General features: G+C 46.8%; 1 protein-coding gene across 1 annotated transcript in view; it reads right to left on the reverse strand.

Moving 5' to 3' along the window:
• LOC147459827 (aminopeptidase P1-like) overlaps positions 1-22,981 on the reverse strand; it is a 213,488-nt gene that overhangs the window by 139,409 nt on the left and 51,098 nt on the right. Inside the window, exon 2 of the mRNA XM_086511028.1 lies at positions 19,222-19,285. Within this exon, the coding sequence (XP_086367154.1) occupies positions 19,222-19,285 (64 nt within the window). The remainder of the gene's footprint in view (positions 1-19,221; positions 19,286-22,981) is intronic.

Genomic DNA, 22,981 nt, shown 5'->3' on the forward strand with positions numbered 1-22,981 from the left:
TTACTTTGGGAAAATCTTTTTAACATTTGATGTATCATCTCCGCAGGAACAGTGGTAGGTAGATCGGCATCGGCCAATGCTGTGAGACCCAGAGTTTGCAGCTGAGCATTGGAAAAGACCTCGCTCAGAGATGGTTGAGGCTGCTGTAAATAAAAATCCAGAGAGAACGCGGTGCGATTTTTGGATGTTGCAGGCCTCTTGATTATATGACTCATGATTGTCTGTTTACCTTTCTGTTGAGCTGATTTTGTATGGTCCTCTTGATCACTTGAAGCATCTGACTCGGAGTGTGCTTCTGACTCAGCCGGCGAGTATGCTTTGTAGCTTTCATCACTGGGGATGCAGGAAGTTATGTCATCCAAGCCGTGGCTACTGCTTGCTGACATCCCCTCACTCTCTGATTCTGCAGCCACAGCTTTCTTTTTTCGGAAGAATTCTTTTTGCTTGCTACCACCTTCTGTCTGTTTCTTGCTACCTCCTGCCATAGTGAGTATAGTTGGAAGAGTGTATCAGGCACGAGATCCCCGACACTAGCAGGAGGTTGATGTAGAGAGCAGTAGATTCGATAGGGGCGGTTTTGATTTTTCGGGTAGGGTCGAGTGGTGTTAGTTGGGGTGATCCCAGTAGGGGCGAGGCACAGAGTGGTAGGAGGGCGAGGGTTCAGGCAAGTTAGGACGAGCCAAAGGAGACACAGGGCGAGGGGTGAGGTAGGGGTAGGGGTAAGGGGTGAGGGGTGGATAGGTGCGAGAGGTGGGGCGATTGGGTATGGGCGAGGGAGAGAGAGGATAGGGCCGAGGCTGAGGGGGTGGGTAGGGGCGAGAGGGTAGGGGCAAGGGTATAGGGTAGGGGCGAGGGAGAGAGAGGGTAGGGGCGAGGGTATAGGCCCTAGGGTAGGGGAGAGGGGGTGGGTAGGGGCGAGGGAGAGAGAGGGTAGGGGCAAGGGGGCTGGGTAGGTGCGATAGGGGCGAGGGTATAGGGTAGGGGCGAGGGGGTGAGAGGGTAGGGGCGAGGGGGTGAGAGGGTAGGGGCGAGTGAAGAGCAGGCAATCGGGCGCAATGGGCAGATACACTAGGAAGAGAAGTTGATGCTCACAGAGTGGGAGAATTAAAGCTTGTGGAAGTTGAACCTTAGAGAAAAGAAATCTCATGGGCAAGTATTAGGAGATTAAGGCTCGCAAGCAGTAGTAGGTGAAGGATCACAAGCAATTGAAGCTCGTAGCAAAAACTTGGAGCACAAAAGTAAAGAAGCTCGAATGGCCCATTCCTGGAGCTCCAGGATGATACATGGGAGGTGGATTGCAGTCACAAGACGACTTTGACTTTGAACTGCCTTTGCAGCATCATCTGCGCTCTCAAAATTCACAAAACCAAAGCACTTTGATTTGCCATCGGCATCCCTCATAATAACTACACTGCTAATGGGACCAAAGGTTTCAAAGACGCTCCTAAGTTCTTATCTAACATAGACTCTACAATATTCTTCACATAGACATTATTGAATTTTGAGCCTCGTCAAGTCATTGATTACATATCATTCACTTTCCCAAAAAAACCGCGATCCTTGGAGACTCCAGACTAGAAGCTTGACTCGAAAGACCTTAGTACTTAACATCAAATAACACTGAGGATAGAAACAATTAGAGAAAGAGTGTTTGGACTGAAGAAGTTCAAGACAATACCCAATTACCGAGACTGAGTGGAGAAAAGATACCTTAGGAGCAAAGGCGGAAACTAATACAGACATAGCAGAAACTGAGACACTGAGACGGTAACAGAACACCCATTCTAGTGGAAAGATAGTGGGGAGGAGAGCAGAAACTGAGACAGTAACAGAATACCCGTTCTGGTGGAAAGATAGTGGGGAGGAGAGAGATGGGATATAAACCTACAGATGGCGGAATAGTTGCAGACCGTTTACTCAAAGGAGTAATAGCACTTGCTTCTGGAGCCATTTACAAGAGGCAATGGAAAACCGTCCAAAGTTACTAACTGGATTGCTCCTTGTGGCAAAATTTCTTGTACCCTAAATGGCCCTTGCCAGGCTGGAACCAGCTTCTTAGCTTTCTTTAGATACTTAGCTTGATAGAGTAGCACCAGGGAACCCTGCGTTATTTTCGGCCTTCAGAGATGGCGATCATGCCACGCTTTGCGACGAATTTGCTTAGCTTGGAGAGCATGTGAAGCTAACCTCCTGCTTTCTTCTAACATTGAGAGACGAGAGAGGTTTGCTGAAGCAATCCCAGCTATGACACGAACACTTCCCACTCTTGCTGAAGCTGAGTTGAACTCATATGGTGCAATTGCTTCTAAGCCAAAAGCTAGCTGGAATGGGGTGTAGTTAGTGGTTGCCTTGAAGGTGCGATAAGCCCAAACTGTGTTGAGGATAGCCTGAGCCCAAGATGTTGGATGCACATGACAAGCTTTCTTGAGAAGCGCGATTAGCACTTTGTTAGTGCTTTCAGCCTGCCCATTTTCTCTAGGATAATAAGAGCAAGATTTGCGATGAAAAATCTTGTAATTCGTGAGGAGAGTGGAGATCAAGTCGTTGACAAAATGACTACCTCGATCACTGGTGACTTCCAGAGAACACCCAAACCTGCAAAAAATATTTTCATACAAAAATTTTGCAACAGTGGCGGCTGTACAGTCGATGGTAGCCACCACTTCGGCCCATTTGGTTGCATAATCCCTTGCTATCAGAAGATACTTACGATTGCTTGGTTGAGCAAATGGAGTAACTGGACCAACAAAGTCCAAGCCCCATCGCTAAAAGGGCAACCACGCCATAGAGACCTGCAGAGAACGGTTTGACTGCTTGCTTGGTTTAGGGCCACAGCGCTGACATACATCACATACTTTTACATAGGCAATTGCATCCCGAAAAATATAGGGCCACCATAAGCCACACTGGAGAATCTTCTAGGCAGTGATATGACCAAGGTAATGGCCACCAGTGGGACCACTGTGGACATCCTCCAAAATATACTCCACTTCATGAGGGGAGACACACCGCCTCAGAACACCATCCTGTCTTGACTTGTATAGCTGGCCCCCAATCAGAGTGAATGGCCTAGACTTCAACAACAGTCGTCTCTTCTACAGTGGAGAAGCGTTCTCTGGGTATACACCAGTAGAAAGCAGATGCAACACATCGCCGTACCATTCCGGAGTGGTATCCACCTTAAAGAGACTGCTATCTCGGAAGTCGTCAGCAACCCCCGTTCTTCTTCACCCGTGTGAATGAGAGAGAGGTAGTCGGCAAGGACATGATGTTTGTCGGGCCTGAGTACCACTTCAAAGTCAAATTCTTGAAATAAGAGTAGCCATCGCCATACTCGACCTACAACTTGCGGCTTGTTGAGCAGATAGCGTAGGGCATGGTGATCAGTAATAACTGTGAAGTGGACCCCTAATAAATAATGCCGAAATTTTTGCAGAGCATACACAATAGCCAAACCTTCCCTTTCTGTGGTGCTATAGTTGCGCTCTGCCTTGGTGAGTAGACGACTTGCATAGTGAACAGGGCGATCCAGGTTATACTCCTTACTAGGTTGAGTCAGCACAGCCCCCACAGCCAGTTGACTGGCATCAGTATGCACATGAAAGGAAGAGACCAATTTGGAGCCACTAGGATAGGCGCTTCAGTGAGGCATTTTTTGAGATATGCAAAAGCTACAACCTTTGCATTCGACCATTGAAAGGGAACAGTAGCACTGGTTAGGCGGGTTAGGGGTTGAGCCACCTGTGCATACATGCGTATAAACCGGCGATGATAGCCTGTATGGCCTACAAAATTCTGCACCCCTTTTGGGCTGATGGGAGGTGGTAACTTTAAGATTGCCACGATTTTCTCTGGGTCAGGCGCTAAGCCTTTAGCAGACACCACAGGGCCTAGAAGTGTGCCCTCAGTGACCAAAAACTGACATTTGTTAGGATTTAGCATTAGGCGTGCCTCTCTGCATCTGAGGAAGACAACAGAGAGCTGAGCGAGGTGTTCCTCTAGATTTTCCACTGGGATTGAACATTGAGCACCTGAGAAGGTCGAAAAATCGTCCATAAAGATGCGAAGATGATCCGTAAGAAGAGGACAAAAGATGAGATATACCGCCCGATTGAAAGAAGGTGGAGCGTTTTTCAACCCAAAAGACATTCTAGTGTAGATAAAAATACCCTAGGGAGTCATGAAGGCCGTTTTCAGCTGATCACCTGGATGGATGCCCAACTAATTGTATCCACTAAACCCATCCATGAAACTGTACAAAACATGCCCTGCTACATCTTCGAGCACACGCTCAGTGAAAGGTGTGGGGAAACCATCTGGAATAGTTACCTTATTCAGCGCGCGGTAATCTACACACACACGAATGTTATTGGACTGCTTCTTAGGCGCTATCACCATGGGTGATAACCACTCAGAGTGCTCCACAGGTACAATGATCCCTGCCTCTTGCATTTTTTCGAGCTCTGACTTGACAGCCTCTGCATACTTTGGGTTGAGCTTATAAGCTCGGCCTCTGACAGGCTTAGCCCCTTCAACCAGAGGGATTGTCTGGTGGGATCCCTTCCAAATCCTTGTAGGACCAAGCAAAAGCATCCTTAAAAGAGTGAATAAAAGAAACTACCTGATCAAGTAATGCGGGATGCTCCCATAACCAAGTTGCTAAGAGGACGTGTTGAGGGTTGTCAGGGTCGCCCAGGTTGACATTTTTGACAGGATCAGGAGGTGTAACTGTGGAGGGTACTTCAGAAGTTGAGAACTGAGCTGCCTCTTGGAGCTTCGAGACATCATGTGCTGGTGTTTTATCGATTGGAAACTCCGCATACTCTTCTTGTAACCATCATGGTGGAAGCTCCTCGAAGGGTAAATCTACAGACACAGACATAACAGAGTGCTTTTGAGGGGGTGGGGCGTCCGTCCTGGGAGATGTTAGAGGAAGGGGGAAATCATTGGCGAGTTCATGCAGAGGAGATTTTTTCCCCCTTCGGTGATGTGTTATAGGTTCCCCGAGGCCGAGGGCTTCCATAGGAGGATCATCTGAGTCATGAGAATTTGGGGCTGACACACTTACTTCTTCAACTGGTCCACTGTCTGCTGTAGGACTTGGGACATTTGTGTCCGCCTGAGGAGTTGGGAGAGAGAGTGTTACCAGCACAGGTGAGTTTTGAATAGAGACCACATAGCATGGCATCGAGGCGGTAGCTTCCAACCACTGCAGCAGGTCTTAACCAGACCCGTCAAGTGGGATGGACTGCTCAGCGTCGGGATTGGACTGTACTGACAATGAGTTGTGATGAACCACTAGATCCATACCTCCTTCGAGCCGAATTGGTTGCATGGGGGATCCAGGAGTATGTATCCACATGGCGTCGTTTCCCCAATCATGAAGTGCCTTGGTATGCCGCAACCATGGTCTACTAATCAGCAAAGGAAATCCTCCCTCCACCTGAGGAAGACTGACCACCACAAAATCCAAGCTAAATGTGAAGTCGTGTACCATCAGAAGCACCTTCTCTACTATGCCCACAGGGTAGACTGTCCTCTAGTCTGCCAATGTAACAGTGAATGGAGAAGGGCGGGTAGGCTGCAGACCTAAGGCCAACATAGTAAATTCTGGCATCAGATTGATCCCAGATCCACCATCCACTATGACGCCTAAGAATTGATGCCCAAGAATAGACACAATGAGACGAGGACTTTTGTAGTCGGTGAGGGGAGCAGCTGGATATGAAATCATGTAGGGCTCCAAGGGCTGCACAGGTAGGTGCCCGCCACTAGGCCCTGCACCAGGGTACAGAGACTAGATGATGGAAAGGGTGTCACTTCTAAAATTTGCATCAAGTCGAAGCATGTCGTACAGTGACACTTGCTGAAAATTGTTTTTCAAGATAGACTCTGTTGTGGGCTTGTTTCCTTTGATTAGAACTAGCTTTGGTATCTTAAGCTTCTCCAAGTCCTCTACTGCTTCCATGAAGGCACCATCAATATCTGATAGAAGCGAGGTAGGTTGGCTCTTGACACTACCTGCTGGTTTGTCAGCTACTAATGGAGTTTGACTCATTTGTGTAGCAGGAGATGGAGAGATTGGACCGCCAGGGAGACTGAGGCCAAGAGCAGCTCTCTGTGCCTGTGTGAGCACACCAGCAAGCTCTTCCACTTGCTTCAACCCATCTCGAGAGGCAACTACAAGAGTGGAAGGCAAAGCCTGTGGAATGGAGTTTACTATGATGAGGTTAAGCTTTGGGAATGTAAACTCCTGCTGGTTCTGGCTTGTGCTTGCACATGTGGACGCTCGTTGTTTTGGCCAATCCTTACTATAGTGATCCTTAGCTTCAGGGCAATGTCGGCAAGGAGGGGACCCTTCTGGTAAGGGACATTTGCGTGATAGTGTCCATACTCCCCACAACTGTAGCACAAAATTGTCCTATTTGAGGGGCGAGGTGGTCTCGGCCCTTGCTGTATGGGACCGGATGCTGACGTGTAGAAGCTTTGAGGAACTGAAGGAGCACTAGCATGATAAAAGCTGGGGGATGTAAAGTTGTTGTGCATACCTTGCATAGGAGGTATCCTGGTGTTGTCAGCAGAGGTGGCATCGGGTTCTAATGGCTATATGGTGACACCATGTTTGATGCAGTTGCTAGCCCTTGTTGGAGAGAAGGACCTAGACTTTGTTGTATCTGCCATAATCCCTTGATATAGTAGCAATCCTTGTCTTCATGCCCAGACTTCTCGTAGAAGTGGCAATAAGCCCGAAGGGAACAGTCCTGTGGAGGATGTCCTGGAGAGTGACACGAGCTGCACCATACCATAGCCTTAGTCTCCTGTTGAGACCGAAGCTCTTCTAGCTCTCTCTTGATTTGATCCAAAGCCTCAAGATGTGGGGGTTTCTCCTAGCGAAGAGAGATATTTTTCTCCTCTTGAAGAGGGCATTGTAGTTTTAGGGCTTCAAGTTGTCTACGTAAAGAAGTCAATGGATCAGCAGGACTTTCCGAAAACACAGAGGGGGTCTCTATGCGAGGGGAGTTGTTGAACAGCTTCCTAGCCCCCTCTATCCTAGTAGCAACTGCGATGAACTCCTCCAAAGTGGCGTCAGGTCGGAGACTATCTCGGAGTTTTTGTAGAGAAGTTTTGGGAAGCACCTTCTCCACCCACTTCTTAACCATGAATTCACCGGGTTGCTGGGGAAGCTTGGCAACCAGAGACTTGGTCTTAGTCATAAGCTCTGCAAAAGTCTCCTCTAGCTGGAGCACCATGTTGGCCAACTCATCCAACACCTTCTCCTGGTAGTCACCGGGCTTGAAAGCTACATAGAACTATTGCCTTAAGCCTGCCCAGGTTGCAAAATGGTTCTCTGCAAATTGGCTGTACCATTTGTCTGCTAAGCCATCCAAGGTAGATGGAAAGAGTACCAAATAAGCATCCTCTCTATTAAGACCACGACCCCTACAGAGAGAGACAAACCTCCTTGCATGGTCGTCAGCATCTTCTGAAGAGAGTCCTTTGAAGGTGGCGAACTTGATGTTCACCTTGGCCAAAACACTTGCCAAAGCCTCCATGGCCCCTTGCTGAGCCTGTTGCTCAATAGCTTGCTGTAGCAGAATAGGAGAAAGCTTTACTGGAGAAGGTGATTTGGAAGATGTGGAACGGGATGAAGGAATGGGTGATGTATGTGGAGGTATGGGTGATGAAGGTTGATTGACTTCTACTAGGTACCAAAGGTCGTCTTCTATTATAGTACTTCAGAGGGCTCAGTAGTGCGCTTTGACGCTCGATTGACCACCTTGTATGTGTCATGCAATGACCACCAATCCAACCAACCTTTGGCAAGAAAACCTTGAACTGGCTGAAGACTGGTCTAGACTCTACTAGACCAAGCTAGTGACTAGACCAAGGTGGACCAGGGACGAGGACTAGACCAGGGTCAAGGAGGACTAGACCAGGACGAGGATTGGTTGGACCAGCGCGAGAGAGGACTAGACCAGTTGGACCATGCGAGAGGAGAACAGTGCAAGGCAAGGTAGGCAAAGCTAAATAGACCCAACTAGCTTCAAGATTTGTACCACACAGAGTGAGATTTCAGTTGAGGTCCCATCGTGATCGCCAAAATGAGAGCACCCGTAGCGCAAATAGTGTGTCGTGCTCCCTACACTAGGTGCTCCTTAGTGCAATGTGCGTGATGATCTCACTCAAAACAGACTGAAAACAGGAAACAATAGACAACAACTAAGCTCACAGAGACACAACAGCAACTGTAGACCACAACAAATGACTCGACTATCTCAAAGAACTGATACAGACTATGGCGTGGCAGCACACTCAGCTCCAGCCCAGGACTCTCAGGTACAATGGGGTGTCGAGGCTCAGATGTGCAGGGATGGTGAATAAGTGCTCTGTGTATAGACTCACTCTAAACGACTACGTGAAAGATAATACTAATGGCCCAAAACGACTACTCATATGTACAACCATAAAGAGCCACCAACGGCTCATAAATGTCCAGTCAGCCAAGTCTATCTCCAAACTGAGTGGTGGTGGTGACCTGGCCACGATGTCCACTAGACCATCGTCAGTACCATGCCACGTGTCACTCCCCAGCCCAGAGGGTCCGTCCAGTGTGAACTAGACCAACTGTAACCAACTGTCCAACTGTCCTGTGAAGTGACATTGTAGCCCTGCTACACCATCATATGTAGAAAAGCTGATGTTCTTTCTTCTGTCTTTGAATTTCTTCAACTTATGTGACCTCTTCCATGCCGCATAGCTCCTCGGTTTACCCCTTCTCTTCTCTCTCTTGGGTACAAGTTGTTGTCCTCCGTGTCACAAGATAGTGATGATGATGAAGAAGAAGATGAGGAAGAAGACGAAGATGGTGACCGTTTTCTTCACTCTCTCTTACCTGGATTTCTTTCTCCCTTCTTTGGTTTAGCATGGGAGAGAGTACTTGATGACTTGCTCTCTTTTTTGGGAGTAGGTGACCGCCATGCCCCCCGTCTTCTTGGGGCAGCATCTCTTTCAAAGGTAGGTGGAGTGTCACTTTCATACCTCCCCCTTGAAAGTTCAAGGTGCACTTCTTCTTGAACACTTTGCCTTGAAGGTCCTTCCAGTTTCTCTTCATTACCCAAAGAGATTCCTCTTTTGAGGATCTCACTAGGAGGCCTCATAAGAATTCTCTCTTCTTGGGTACTTGAGGAAATTTGAATCTAAGGGTTTGAATTGGCTTTGAACCTCCGCTTGCAAGATAGGGTTCCCATTGCTTCTTGTAACTTGTCACCACGGTAGTTGACAACTTTGCAACCATCATCGAAAGCTATACCATGAGTCAAATCTAAGTTGTCAATATTAATTACATATAAACTTCCTTATATGCGTATGCTACCTCTTTCCTTGGCACTTCCAAAACTTTGGCTACCACTCCTCTTATCCCTGGAAAATTAGCACTCGAGTAACTACACCCGTGGTTTAGAATATTGTTAATTGCAAAGAATAGTGGAGTGGATTTAAGAGTGCGAGGTTGGCATCGGTTTCTATTGGGCGACTAATAACTCAATAATGGTTAAGCCGTAGGCAAGTCCCAAAAGACTTCATTATTAAGACCATAAATCCCGATGGTATCCCCGTACTATAAACAGACATACCAACAAAGTTAATAATCCAACTCGCACTTACCCTATTGCAATGAACAACTCCAACCTTTTATAGATTACTCAAGGACCTCTCTTCTTATGCAAGAAAAGAGAAACTTCAGCTCTGATACCAATGTCACAGAATCTAATACTTACTTTTAGATTCAGCAAAAATTAACTATGAAAGGAGAGAGTTTTCCTTAAGAGAGAGATAGTAAGGAGAACATAGGTTGTGATAGGTTGATTTATTTACACAAATACACATTAAAAACACTTTAACCATGCGAAGAGAATAACCAATTAAGATTGATAACTCGATAAGGACCGGATTTGCTTGGAGCCCGTCCCCCCTCCAAAAGGACTTGTATTATAATCCTCTCAAAAGAGAGCTTTGTTATAATACATGTTTAGAGAATTGATATTCCACGTACACTTGCTCATGGGCAAGCTCTTAGTATAGCTTAGTAATAAAATAGTAAAGATGGAGAAGAAGAAACTTTCATTGCCTTGGATTTGCATCCATAGCCAAGAGCTTGAGCATAGAGTCCGTCTCTAGAGCTCCAATGAGAGAGAGAGAGAGAGAGAGAGAGAGAGAGAGAGAGAGAGAGAGCTTGATTTGTCAATCTTGGCCACTTGAGAGTGTGTGAGAGGAGCAAGAGCCTCAAAAATGCAACGAGCCCTCTCTTATATAGCTATGCAAGAGCGCAACTAGTCCACACTTGGCTAATGAGATAGGAACACCTCCTAATGCAACTCAAGCATGCTCCAACACTTGTCCCTCTTGCCTTGCATGCTAGAACTCGCACCTCCCCCCCCCCTCTTGGCAGACACCACATACACTCACACACACTTGTTTAAGTTTACACAAAGCAAGAATGTGCTACCTTGGTCATGTTACCTAGTCAAGCTTAGTAAAGAAAGACTAGGGTCAACTTACTAAATGAAGAAAGGCTGATCTAACCTTAGTCCTTACCTTTTCCCTTTCATTTAATAAAAACCATAAGCTTACCTTTTAACTAATTAAGTCGGGTGTAAGACCTTTACACAAACCTTGGAGGCTTATGAAGCTTACCCGGGGCTACAGCCTACTTGCTAATTTAGGACCTACTAAATTAGGATAAACTTTGACAAAAATAAAACTCATCCTTTGGGCTTTAAAACTTTCACCTCTTGTGCAAAACTTTAGCACAATGCTTTGGAGGTGCCGCCAAACTGCTCCCAAAACCTACTAAATTTAGACATTTTGTGGTAAGTTAGAATTTCACCTTGAGACTTCCGAGACTTCATACTTGGAGTCTAAAGAGTTATTATGACTTGAGCTTAGCACAGTCACTTTCTATCTATAGACTCCTATAATTACTCTCGGTCATCTTCTTTGTCCTGTACCTTTGATCAGGCTGCACGGAATACAATTATCCTTCCTTGACCTGTACCTATGATTGAGATAACTAGTTAGCAATTACCCTTGCATTTTTATGGACTATCTCCTTTTGGTGCCAAGCCTTGATCGGATTGGTCCATTAGCACTTCATCAATTTCACTTGTTCTCTTTTTATTTTCGTTGGACTTAAGTGGCCAATTTAAGTTTGAAAATACTTTTAGAAGGTTAGAAATTAATATTCATGACAGAAGAGGCAAGACACTTGGATACCCAGCTTTTCTTGCTGCCCCAGAGCCTATAAAAGCATCCCCCCTCCCTTTCTCACTTGCACACACAAAGATCACTTGCAGACTGACGTCGTGTGATTGCATGAGAGCCAACTCTCAGATTTCAGCTCTCCAATCCTTGTACGCAAAGAGTTCGATTTGACAAAGAAATACCCAAATGGGGGTGCTAACAGTGGCAGTTCAGGGCCACCAACTATGTATAGGGGCATCCCACTCCAACATCATCTCTCTCCCTTCACTCTCTGTTTTAGTTCAGTTACTCAAGTTGTTTGAAGTGATGAAGTGTTTTATAATTTTGCAAATTGTAGTTGTCTCTATCTTTTCGTCCGATCCCTCGCCGGAAGTAAGTACACATGACCCCTCAAATGTAGTTGATGCTATGAAGCATCAAAAGCTTGTCGGTGCTCTTATTTGGTTGTTGAGCAAACATTTCGACATCACTTTCCCGGTGGGACTTCTTAGTTCAATTATACAGAATTTTACAAGTCACATATGGAGCAGGCTCTTCGGATCTTGCGATATTTGAAGGAGTCAAAACCGTTGGGCATGTGGTATGCCGGGGAGGTGAAGTGATTTCGATTGGGGTGGAGCTCCAAAGTCCAAATGGATGACGTTCAAGTACAACTTACACCTTCTTTTGGTTCCAGAGTAATTTCATGAAGACAATTGTCTTATCTTCATAGAGGTAGAGTATCGGGCTATTTGCATGTGAGTCAGCATGGTTACAGAGGTTGCTTTTGGAGATTGGTTTTCGGCAGCAGACAAGATACAGCATCACTAAGCTCGTGAGAAGACCCTAGATGGTACCATTCGACTTGAGAACTGTTCTGCGTCATATAACTTTGCTGATATCTTTACCAAACCTTTACCACAAGCAACATTATTCCTTCATGCCAACTCCCTTGAATTGGTTCCCCGTCCAAGAGCTTAAGAGAGGGTGTTATGCGTTTCATCTTTTATCCTGTGGTGGTTGTAGTATCATCCAAGAGAATATTAGAGACTGAGGGCTGTTTTGTGGCTGTCCCCAGCCGTATTTGACATAAGACATACCTTTTCTAGCAATCAAAGCCACGTATGTACCCACCCGGTAGGCTGGCATGAGGCAGGACCCTTTCCTAGGGTTTCCTGGGGTCAAAGTCTCCTTTTTCTGCAACTTTTCCTAGTATGCAAAAGTTGGTAGCCTAACTGTGTCAATTCGGTCATTTATAATGTTGTGGCATTTTTTTATGGGAGACAGTGATTTAACTGGGTCACTGGATTTTTATGTGAGTCGGGCAGATGAGGGGACTCCCTACAAAGGTACCACCTGCCCACCAAACCCCCCACCCTTTTGTATTCGTACTTTTGAGTTGCATACTTGAGCCAGCATTTTGGGTCTACCTGGTATTTTCTCTCTCTACCTCTCTCTAGCGTCTTTGCATCTCTCTCTCTCTCTCACATATCTGCGTTTTGCAGATTGTAGCAGATCATGAACAGCACGATCATCGACAAACTCAAAGAAACCGATACAAACTCTGGCATGGCAGCACACTCAGCTCCAATCCAAATCTCATAGGTACAATGGGGGTGTCGAGGCTCAACTGTGCAGGGATGGTGCAGATGTGCTGCTGTGTACAACTTTGATGAGACTCTAGATGACTGACCACACAAAAGTAGATGATGATGCGTCCCGACGAATGGAACCAACCACTCATATGTATCTCCTAAGAGCCACCAACAGCTCGCAGATATCCCAATCCAGCTAAGCCTATCTCCTAATTGAGGTGGTGGTGATCTGGCCACGGTGTCCACTGGACCACCATCCGTAACACTTGCCACGTGTCACTGCCCAGGCGAGAGTCCGCCCAGTGTGAACTCAAGCCCAATTGCAACTAACAGCTTGTCCCATGCCAGTGACACTGTAGCCCTGCTACAATGTCTACAGGTTGCCCGCCACAAGACCACTCACCGTCCCGGTGAGAAGAGAATACCGAAATTAGAGAGGACACTAACCAACCATACTCAAGAAATTGTGAGAGAAGATTGTGATCGAGAAGTATACTCCTGAGATGTATGTTGCTAATGAAGAAGTACATATACCTCGCTACGCTACGAGATATAGTCTATCTAGAACCAGAAAGAACCAGAAACTGAAAACTGTCCCATCATGAACAAAAGCCCCGAAAAAGTCGCAAAGTGATGGTAAACAAAAATGTGTGAAGATGCGCTAATTCTAAGCAGTTAAAAAGTAACCGAGGATCCCGCAGGAGAACATTGGAGAGGTTGTAGGGGAGGGTTTAGGAGGTGGGTATTGGATTGGAATAGAGCGAGGGAAGAGGGGAGGGGGTGGGTAAAGGCGAGGGGAGAGGAGATGGCTTGGTGAGGGGCTAGGACGTAGGTAGGGGCAAGTAGAGGGGGAGGGGTAGTGAGGGGTGAGGTGGGGAAGGGTGGGTAGGGGCAAGAGAATAGGGGGTAGTCAGGGGCGAGTGGGGGTAGTGAGGGGCGAGTAGGGGGTGGGTAGGAGTGAGGGGGTGGGTAGGGCCGAGGAGGGAGGGGGTAGGGGCGAGGGTAGGGGAGGATAGGGGCGGGGGGGTAGTGAGGGGGTGGGTAGGGGAGGATAGGAGCGAGTAGATAGGTGGGTAGGGGCGAGTAGAGGGGGAGGGGTAGTGAGGGGTGAGGGGGGCGAGGGTAGATGGGGTGTGGCCGTATAGATGGCACTCCAGTATTCTGTAGGTGAAGAGGTTGCTATGTCAAGGAGCAGAGAGACATCATGAGTGGGGAATTCATCCATCTTGAAAACAACATTTTATTGGTGTATCCCGTCTTGAGGAAGCTCTGTAAAGGGGAGTTCCCTAGACATAGAGGAGAGCTTTGTTCTAGTCGGAGAAGCAGACATCAATGGGGCTGATGTTGAGCTGAGGGTGAACTCCTGTAGAGAAGATGTGGTTCCTCTACTATGACTCTTTGTAGGCTCACCCAATCCAAAGGCTTCCCCCAAGGGCGCATGGTGAGTAGGTTCTCTGACGTCCACCCTTTGAGCTGACTCAGGTGGCTTATTGGGTTGAGTTACTTTGCAAACATTGGAAGAGGGTGTACCCCCAGGCAAAGATTTGGTAGCTTCCAACCACTCCAGCAGATTGTCGTCTGACCTGTCAGGTGGAGTAGGCTTTCGAATTCGAGGCTGGTTTCTAGGGACAAAGAGCTATGCCGTATGACCAGACCCATGCCTCCTTCTACGCGAATGGGTTGCATTGGGGAGCCAGGAGTATGTATCCACATGGCGTCGTTTCCCCAATCATGAAGTGCTTTAGTGTGTCGCAGCCATGGTCTACCGATGAGCAAGGGAAATCCGCCCTCAACTTGGGGAAGACGAACCTCAACAAAATCCAAATTAAAGGTAAAGTCTTGTACCTACAGAGGCACATTGTCCACTATGCCCACTCGGTAGACTGTCTGCTGGTCGGCCAATGTAACTGTGAAGGGAGCAGGCGAGTAGGCTGTAGACCTACAGCCAACATAGTGAACTCAGGCATAAGGTTGATGCCAGATCCATTATCCACTATCACTCCTGAGAATTGCCAACCGAAGATGGACACGGTGAGATGAGGGCTTCTATAATCAGTGAGGGGAGCAGCGGGATGGGATATCATATAGGACTTTGATGGTCGCACTCGGAGGTGCCCGCCACTAGGACTTGCTCCGGGGTAAAGTGACTGAATAACAGCAAGGGTGTCACTTCTAAAACTCACATCTAGCAGCAAAATGTCATAGAGGGACACTTGTTGGAAGGTGTTCTTCAAGATTGTCTCTGTTGTAAGCTTTTCTTGTTCTACCAGTGGTTGCTCTGGTACCTTGATCTTCTGTGGATCCGAAACTGCTTCCAAGAAGGCTTCATCAATATCGGAGAGCAAAGATTTGGATTCTTGCTTGTCACTGGGTGATGGCTTGTTAATAGCTGAAGGCAGGGTATCTACTGATGGGAGTGTGGGGGAGTTGAACTTGCTGGAATGCTAAGACCGAGAGCGGCTCTCTGGGCCCGAGTGAGGACGCCCGCTGGCTCCTCTACCAACTTTTATTTTGAGGGGTAACCACGTGGGTAGAAGGGGGCGGCTGAGGAACGGTGCTAACTGCTATCAGATTGAGCTTGGGAAAGGTAAACTCATTCTGGCTTTGACTTGGGTTCGAAGCCGTGGATGCACGAAGTTTAGGGCAATCCTTACTGAAATGATCTTTTGTTTCAGGGCAATGACGACAGGGAGGGGACCCTTCGGGCAGGGGGCATTTGCTTTGGTAATGACCATATTCCCCGCATCTGTAGCACAAAATGGGCTGATTCAATGGGCGAGTCGAAGGGCGAGGTGGTCCTTGCTCCTGGTGCATGGAGTTGGAGGTGGAGGCATAGAAGCTTTGAGGTGATGAGGGAGCATGGGTATAATAAAAGCTCTTAGAGGGAAAAGTGCTATGCGTACCTTGCATGGGAGGGGCTTTCAGCAAGGGTGGCAGCAAGGGTGGCATGTGGTTTGAATGGCCATAAGGGGAAACCATGTTGGATGTAGGTGGTGGCCCTTGTTGAAGAGTAGGACCCAGACTTTGTTGTATTTTTCGCAATCCCTTGAGGAAGTAGCAATCCTTGTCCTCGTGTCTAGACTTTTCGCAGAAGTAGCAGTAAACCCGAAGGGGGGCATTCATGTGGAGGGTGCCTTGGAGAGCGGCATGAGCTACACCAAACTATAGCCTGAGTCTCCTGTTGAGACTTGAGCTCTTCTAGCTCGCGCTTGATCTGTTCCAATGCCTCGTGATGTGGAGGCTTCTCCTGTCTAAGAGAGAAGGACCTCTCCTCTTGAAGAGCTCGCTATAACTTTAGGGCTTCCAGTCCCCTGCGTAAAGAAGTTAACGGATCAGAAGGGCTTTCCAAAAACACTAAGGGGGTCTCTACCTGAGGGGAGTCGGTGAACAGCTTCCTAGCTCCTTCTATCCTAGTAGCAGCCACAACAAACTCCTCCAGGTTGGCGTCAGGTCGGAGATTCTCTCTGAGTTTTTGCTGAGAGGTTTTGGGAAGAGTCTTCTCCACCCATTTCTTAACCATAAATTCACCTGGTTGTTGAGGAAGCTTAGCGACCAGAGACTTGGTTCTGGTCATGAGTTCTGCAAAAGTCTCATTTGGCTGGAGCATTAGATTGGCTAACTCATCCAGAACCTTCTCTTGGAAGTCCCCTGGCCTGAAAGCTTCAAAGAACTTTCGTTGTAACGTGGCCCAAGTTGTAAAGTGGTTCTCTGCAAACTGATCGTACCATTTGTCGGCTAAGCCATCCAAGGTGGATGGAAACAGTATTAAGTAGGCGTCTTCTCTGTTGAGACCTCGCCCCTTTCAGGGGGATACAAATCTTTGAGCATGGTCGTCGGCATCCTTTGTAGAGAGACCTTTGAAAGTCGGGAACTTGATGTTCACTTTAGCGAGAACGCTTGTGAGCTCCTCCATGGTTGTCTGTGCAGGAGCTTGTTGCACTGGAGCTTGTTGTAACACGGGGGATGAGAACTTTATTGATGGGGGTGATTGGGGAGGTGTAGAACTCGTTGAGGGGTTGGAGGTAGCTGTAGGGGAAGGTAGGGGTAATGGGGCTGGTGGACTTTTACTTGGCACGAAGGGTTGACGCTTTCTATGGTAATAATTCAGAGGACTTAATAGTGGGGGTTGTCGCTCTTTTGGTTGCCTTGTATGTAACCAAAAAGCCACCAAAGCTTGGAGCACTTGTACACGAAGACCTTTACCTCACATTGGTCCAGACTCCACTAGACCAAGGCGAGGGACTAGACCTCCTGGCTAGACCTGGACGAGAGAGGACTAGACCCAGCCTACTCCCGGTTAGACCTGGACGAGAGAGGACTAGACCCAGCCTAGAGACTACTAGACCAGGACGAGAGAATAGACAAGTACGTCTAGAACGAGAGACTAGACAAGCAGGTCTGGACGAGCAGGTTGAAAACTAAGCAAGTCGAGGGAAAACTAGACGGAGCCAAGCTGAGGCAGGCCCAAACCAGTAGCTCCTCGACTCGACTTTCGACAGAGTGAGACTTCACTTCAGGTCCCACCGGGCGTGCCAAAAATGAGAGCACCTGTAGCGGAGATAATGTGTCGTGCCCTTTGTAGTGGGTGCTCCTCAGTGCAATGTGCGTGATATCTCACTCCACAGAATGAAAACACAGAAGACAAAGAACAACAGAGCAACAACAGTAGGACGCAGCAGATCATGAACAGCACGAGCATCGATAAACTCAAAGAAACAGATACAGGCTCTGGCATGGCAGCACACTCAGCTCCAGCCCAGATATCATAGGTATAGTGAGGGTGTCGAGGCTCAATTGTGCAAGGATGGTGCAGACGTGCTGTGTACAACTCTGATGAGAGACTCTAGATGACTAACCACACAAAAAGTAGATGATGATGCGTCCCGACGACTGGAACCAACCACTCATATGTATCTCGCTAAGCCTGTCTCCTAACTGAGGTGGTGGTGATCTGGCCACGGTGTTCACTGGACCACCATCCGTAACACTTGACACGTGTCACTGCCCAGGCGAGAGTCCGCTCAGTGTGAACTCAAGCCCAACTGCAACTACTGCTTGTCCCATGCCAGTGACACTGTAGCCCTGCTACACCGATTGTGTAGCGTATTCACCTTCTCTCTTTAGCGATCTCTCTCGCATACCTCTAGCCTCTCTGCAGTGCATTGTGTGCAGGTACAGCAAGCTTATGGTCACCCAAAGCCCGTGCGTTGGGCTGCTCTAGACCAGAGGCTGATTCAGTGGAGATCTGCTGTGGTAGGTCCGAGATCTGGTGGCTGCCCGTGCTCATGGACAGGTTTGCTTGCAGTTGCAGACGTGATCGTCATCCAATTCACCTTTTCTGCTGCACCTTTGACAGCAATCACACAGTATTTAGAAGTTGTAGGTGTTGCAGCAAGGCAGGATAGGACAGACAACCATCTAGAATTTAAGTGTGCATAATAGGAAGAGCAATTGTAACCTCTTCATGTTGACTTTCTTTGATATCCGCATCATCCTCTCAACTCATTTCCTATCGTCGCAACATGTTGGACATATAGAAAGCGAGGAACAGCACTCTGGGTGTGCATGTTGAGACTCTGATGTAAGTGTGCAAAACTTAGAATTGTCTTCATCGTGGTGTGGTTAGCACCTGTTGTGTACAATATTACACACTATGATCACCAATCCGTGCTCAAATTTGGAACAGCATGTGCCGTGATCCTCAAACAAACATGGGCTTGATTTGACTTTTGAAAGGCCATGCGAGCAACAGCTGCAAGTGTTTTGAAAGAGGGATTAGGTGACTCCAAGAAACAGGTAAGTATAGCTATACAATATCTCAACCCCCACTGTCTCTGGACCACAACGCCTACAAAATCATGCTTTGAATGGTTCCCTCATATATTTTGCAACGATCGCAGTGTGCTTTGTTCATTTGTCTTGTCAAAAGAAATAGGAGCACATTCGAAACCACAGTTCCCTACAAAAATCATCCTGCTTTTTGGCTTACCCAGCCTTCAAATAGGTGAACGTTGAAGTGAGAAGCTAATCAAGAGGGAGGTGGTTCCACGTACATGACACAGTCTTCCTTTCGTTCAAAAACATGTGTATGGCTATACATTAAGTGACCAAACAATGACAAAGATAACGTAATCATCGTGATAAGAAGAGTTGCATTAGAGGTTTGGGCTCGCTGATATTATCTATAATGAGAACGTCAAAATAGACTCCGACTAAATATGTATAAATCTTCGAAAATGTGAATGCCTACATCAAAATGTCCATGATGTACATGTAATCAGTTGTGTCCATTACACTAACAATCCATCTTAATTTTGCATATTGAGAAAAAATCATATGAAATCAAAAAACAAAAAACGTGATAACAAGCCAAGAAACATCAACTCACCCGCACTTCCAGTAAAACCAGAGACAAATGCTCGCCGCCTGTCACGATTTGCCACGTACTCACTCTAAAAATCAAACACAAAAAAAGGATAGATGAGTTTGAAGAATGAATATTAAAAGTTCAGACCACGGGCCACTATTTAGCGACAAGAAACAAAAAACACCAGACTTTGTTGACCTTTGCCTCAACAAAAGGTTTCGAAAGTAAGTTTAAAAAATTCAAATTGATAACACGAAAACAAGCTATACTCTACAATCTGCTTGATGCACAAGACACCTTGAGCCTCTAGAAGCCTACAATTTGCTAAGCAACTTATTGTAGCCTCATATGTGCGTCGATGCGCTTAGTATGACGTTTGTACTCATGCATATTTGGAGGTCATCTCTCGGGTTTCCCTGTTTAGAGGGCTTCTTTGTGGTTGTGCCTAGCGTTGTGAGGCTTTTCTAAATTCTAGGGATGTGGTGGAATTTTCCATATATAGTGCGGGTCTGCTACTGGATAGATTTTATGACGGGCCCCCACCACAGGCCAATGTTTTAAAGCACTAGTGATAGGGTCAGCTAATGGCAGTGTTTTTCAACACGCTTCTTGGGACACTTGGTGAGAGGAGCTCCAATGGCATCTTGTCCACATCGTTCTGAAACGCAAGGCAACAGGATCCATCGGCTGCGTTTTGGTATGCATTTTTAAACGCTGCGCACAAGAGAGGGCTTGTAGAAGGAGCATTTTGAAACGCCTTGCCTAGTCGTCCTGTTTAAGTGCCTCCTCGTCAGCTGCGTTTTGGGACGCCTACCTACGCTTCAAAGCCCCCGACTGCTTGCATTTTGAAACACCAAAACAACAGCATGTGAATTTTGCCCTTGTTGAGATGCAAATTTTGAAACGCTACTTCTTCAGCAGTCTCTCGCAGTTTTGAGATGCTCCTAAAAGGGTGTGGTCTCTGCAAAGATGGAGGTCTTTGGCCCTTTGAGGACAGTGGTTTGAAAAGCTCTACAGATAGGGAGGCCTCCAACGGCCACGAAGATCCAACGTCAACTTTTGGCTATGGATAATGCATTGGCTAGTACTCAGTTAGCGGCCTTGGTACTTTTACAAAGTTGCTGGAGTACAAGGTGGACAAAAAAAACATTAAGTACTAATTACAAATAGACGTACATGTCAACTTTATGCATGGTTGCATACATGTAAATATGCATGCACAGACGCATGTATGCGTACCAGCAAGTGTGTAAGAGTAGTATGTTAAGTGTTAAAACCAATACAAGTATTTATCGTACGGTATGGGAAGAATGATAAATATGAGTTTGGAATGCAACCTTGCTACCGGTACGAAAAATACATTAAGTACTAATTAGAAATAGGCGTACATGTCTACTTATGCATGGCTGCATACATGTAAATATGCATGCATAGACATCCGCATACATGCACACTTATGTATATATACATACATATGTTTACAACCTAATATACATGCATACATACACGCATGTATGTGTATTGGTGGGTGCGTAAAAATAACAACTAGTACATTAAGTACTAATACCAGTACGCATATTTATTGTACGATCTGGGAAGAATGATAAATACAAGTTTGGAATGCAACCTTGCTAGAGTACGAGATGGCGGCCAGAGCATTGCGCTTGCAAATCATGGAGGAAAAGCGGGATTTTGATGATCCTGGCTATTTTCTCATTGAGCAGGAAACCGTCTTAGTCTCCCAAGGCAAGGTTCGAGTCTCCCGAAAGGACAAAGCCAAAGGCAAGCTTGACGAGGACAACACAGACAACGGTTCCACCAAAGACATCAACAAGGTGCATGTGGCAACCGCCACAATGGCCTCAATTATAGGTCTATAGCCCGATGGAGGTTACCGCAACATGCTTCAGCCAAAGAATGCACGTCACCGGCAAAGAGGGGTGCATTCATACAGCAACCACATTAGCACTACCGCATTTTACGGGAGTTGTCCACATCAGCATGTCTTTATGGTTTGTTCCCCCACTCGACCAGTTGTCCACAGTTGTGGTCTTGCCACGTCACCAACTTGTGACCACCCCATCTTGAAAGAAGAGTGATCGTCCGCAATTAGACCCAATCCGATTCTTTAGCAGACACTACGTGCATGCACGCCAATGCCCATGAATACAAGACAGCACATGCTCTAGAATGCATTACACCATACAATTCCACAATCAGATTTTCATCAAGTCATCTCATACGCATTGGAGCTCTTAATATTCAAGTGTAGCAATGTTAGCCATCACACCCAGACCTCGCTGATCTTTAGAAGGGTGTCTTAAGATTACATACCAAAGCAATCTGGAGGGGTGTGGTGTCCTCTTGGGGATCCCTTGGTACCACAAGAACCTCGTCGTGGTTGACTACTAGGCAAGAAATGTGAAACGAACTAATAGAGAGGATCTCCCAGCTACACGGACCGCCTATGGGCACGCATCGAAGAACCACCCAACCATAGCCACCATCCGGCAGCTCCTTGCTAGGGTCAGCATCCGAGGATGTAGGCATGCACCTGTAAGACCAAGCGTCCCATACCACCCGGTCTCACCTCCTCACGGTGACCTCACGCACTCCTAACCTCATGGGCTTACCACTAGCTCTCTGCCAGTGGGGATCGATAACTACAAATGAGGCCTGGGCCTCCTTTTATAAAAGTGACCGGCCACACTAGTCAGGTTCACACTACATCCGCCCTAGACACTAGACACCCATCCCGACGATGTCATAGATTTGATCCTAAAACCAGCTCGCAGACTCGCTAGAGGGCGGTAGACTTTAGCTTTCACCCGATTTTTACTTTAACTTTACAACACAAAGCAACTTCATGAATAAACTTGTGATTCGAATTTAACACTTCAAACAAAACATGGCTTGGTAGCTAGAGTGCTTCCAAGCAGACAACAACACCGCGTTGGCCCCAAAGGTTGGCGCCCCTTTCCGTATTTCTGTATTCTTATTGCAAATAAACAATCTGTACGCTTTCATTTAACTTTCACAAAGCTGTCCAAACCTGTCCATGATTGTAGTTGCAAGTTTTTTATCCAATTTCGGCAACATAACGACGCCAAAATCCCTATTGGTCAAAAGTACACATCTAGGACACTTTCCCTTGCATTCGAGAAGCTTTTCGGTGAATTGTAGGTCAATTTCCGCATGCTGTAAGTCCCTATTTTGTCACTATCTGGTGCCCAAATCCCTATATACGCATTCCAAGGCTTTCTCAAGGCCCCTTGGATGATTTCTTGCAGTTTAGGTGCGAAACCCTAAACCTGCACAAAAACACAACAGGTTGTAATTTTCTCTTTTGAGTCGTTTTGAGTGGAGTGAACACATCTACACGTGTCTCAAGTGCTCCCGCATACATTGGGACAGTTCCCCTTTGTTTTCTCCATTTTCACAATGGAACTATGGAACTACGCATACCAGTGGGGGATTAGCAATTAGCTAATCTCGTTCCTGTACAGAAGGCTTTTGCCTCGGCAAACGCGCATAAAACCCCCAGAATTGTACATGGTCATCTGAGAAGCCCAACTAGTGGGGCATTACCATATGTGCAAAAGGGGAGAGAGAGATGCACGAGAGCAGATCATCGCACTACATGAGACAAGGGAGAAGGCAAGCTTTCGATTAAAGCTGTGATCACCTACATCCACTACTCACACACACACTGTAGTCACTTATTGTTAGACTTACACCACTCTGCTGCTTCACAGGTCTAGGGCATACTTGTACGGCTAGT

This window comes from Adiantum capillus-veneris, chromosome 4 (genome assembly GCF_014529385.1).
Source record: "Adiantum capillus-veneris isolate H3 chromosome 4, ASM1452938v2, whole genome shotgun sequence".
NCBI lineage: Eukaryota > Viridiplantae > Streptophyta > Polypodiopsida > Polypodiales > Pteridaceae > Adiantum > Adiantum capillus-veneris.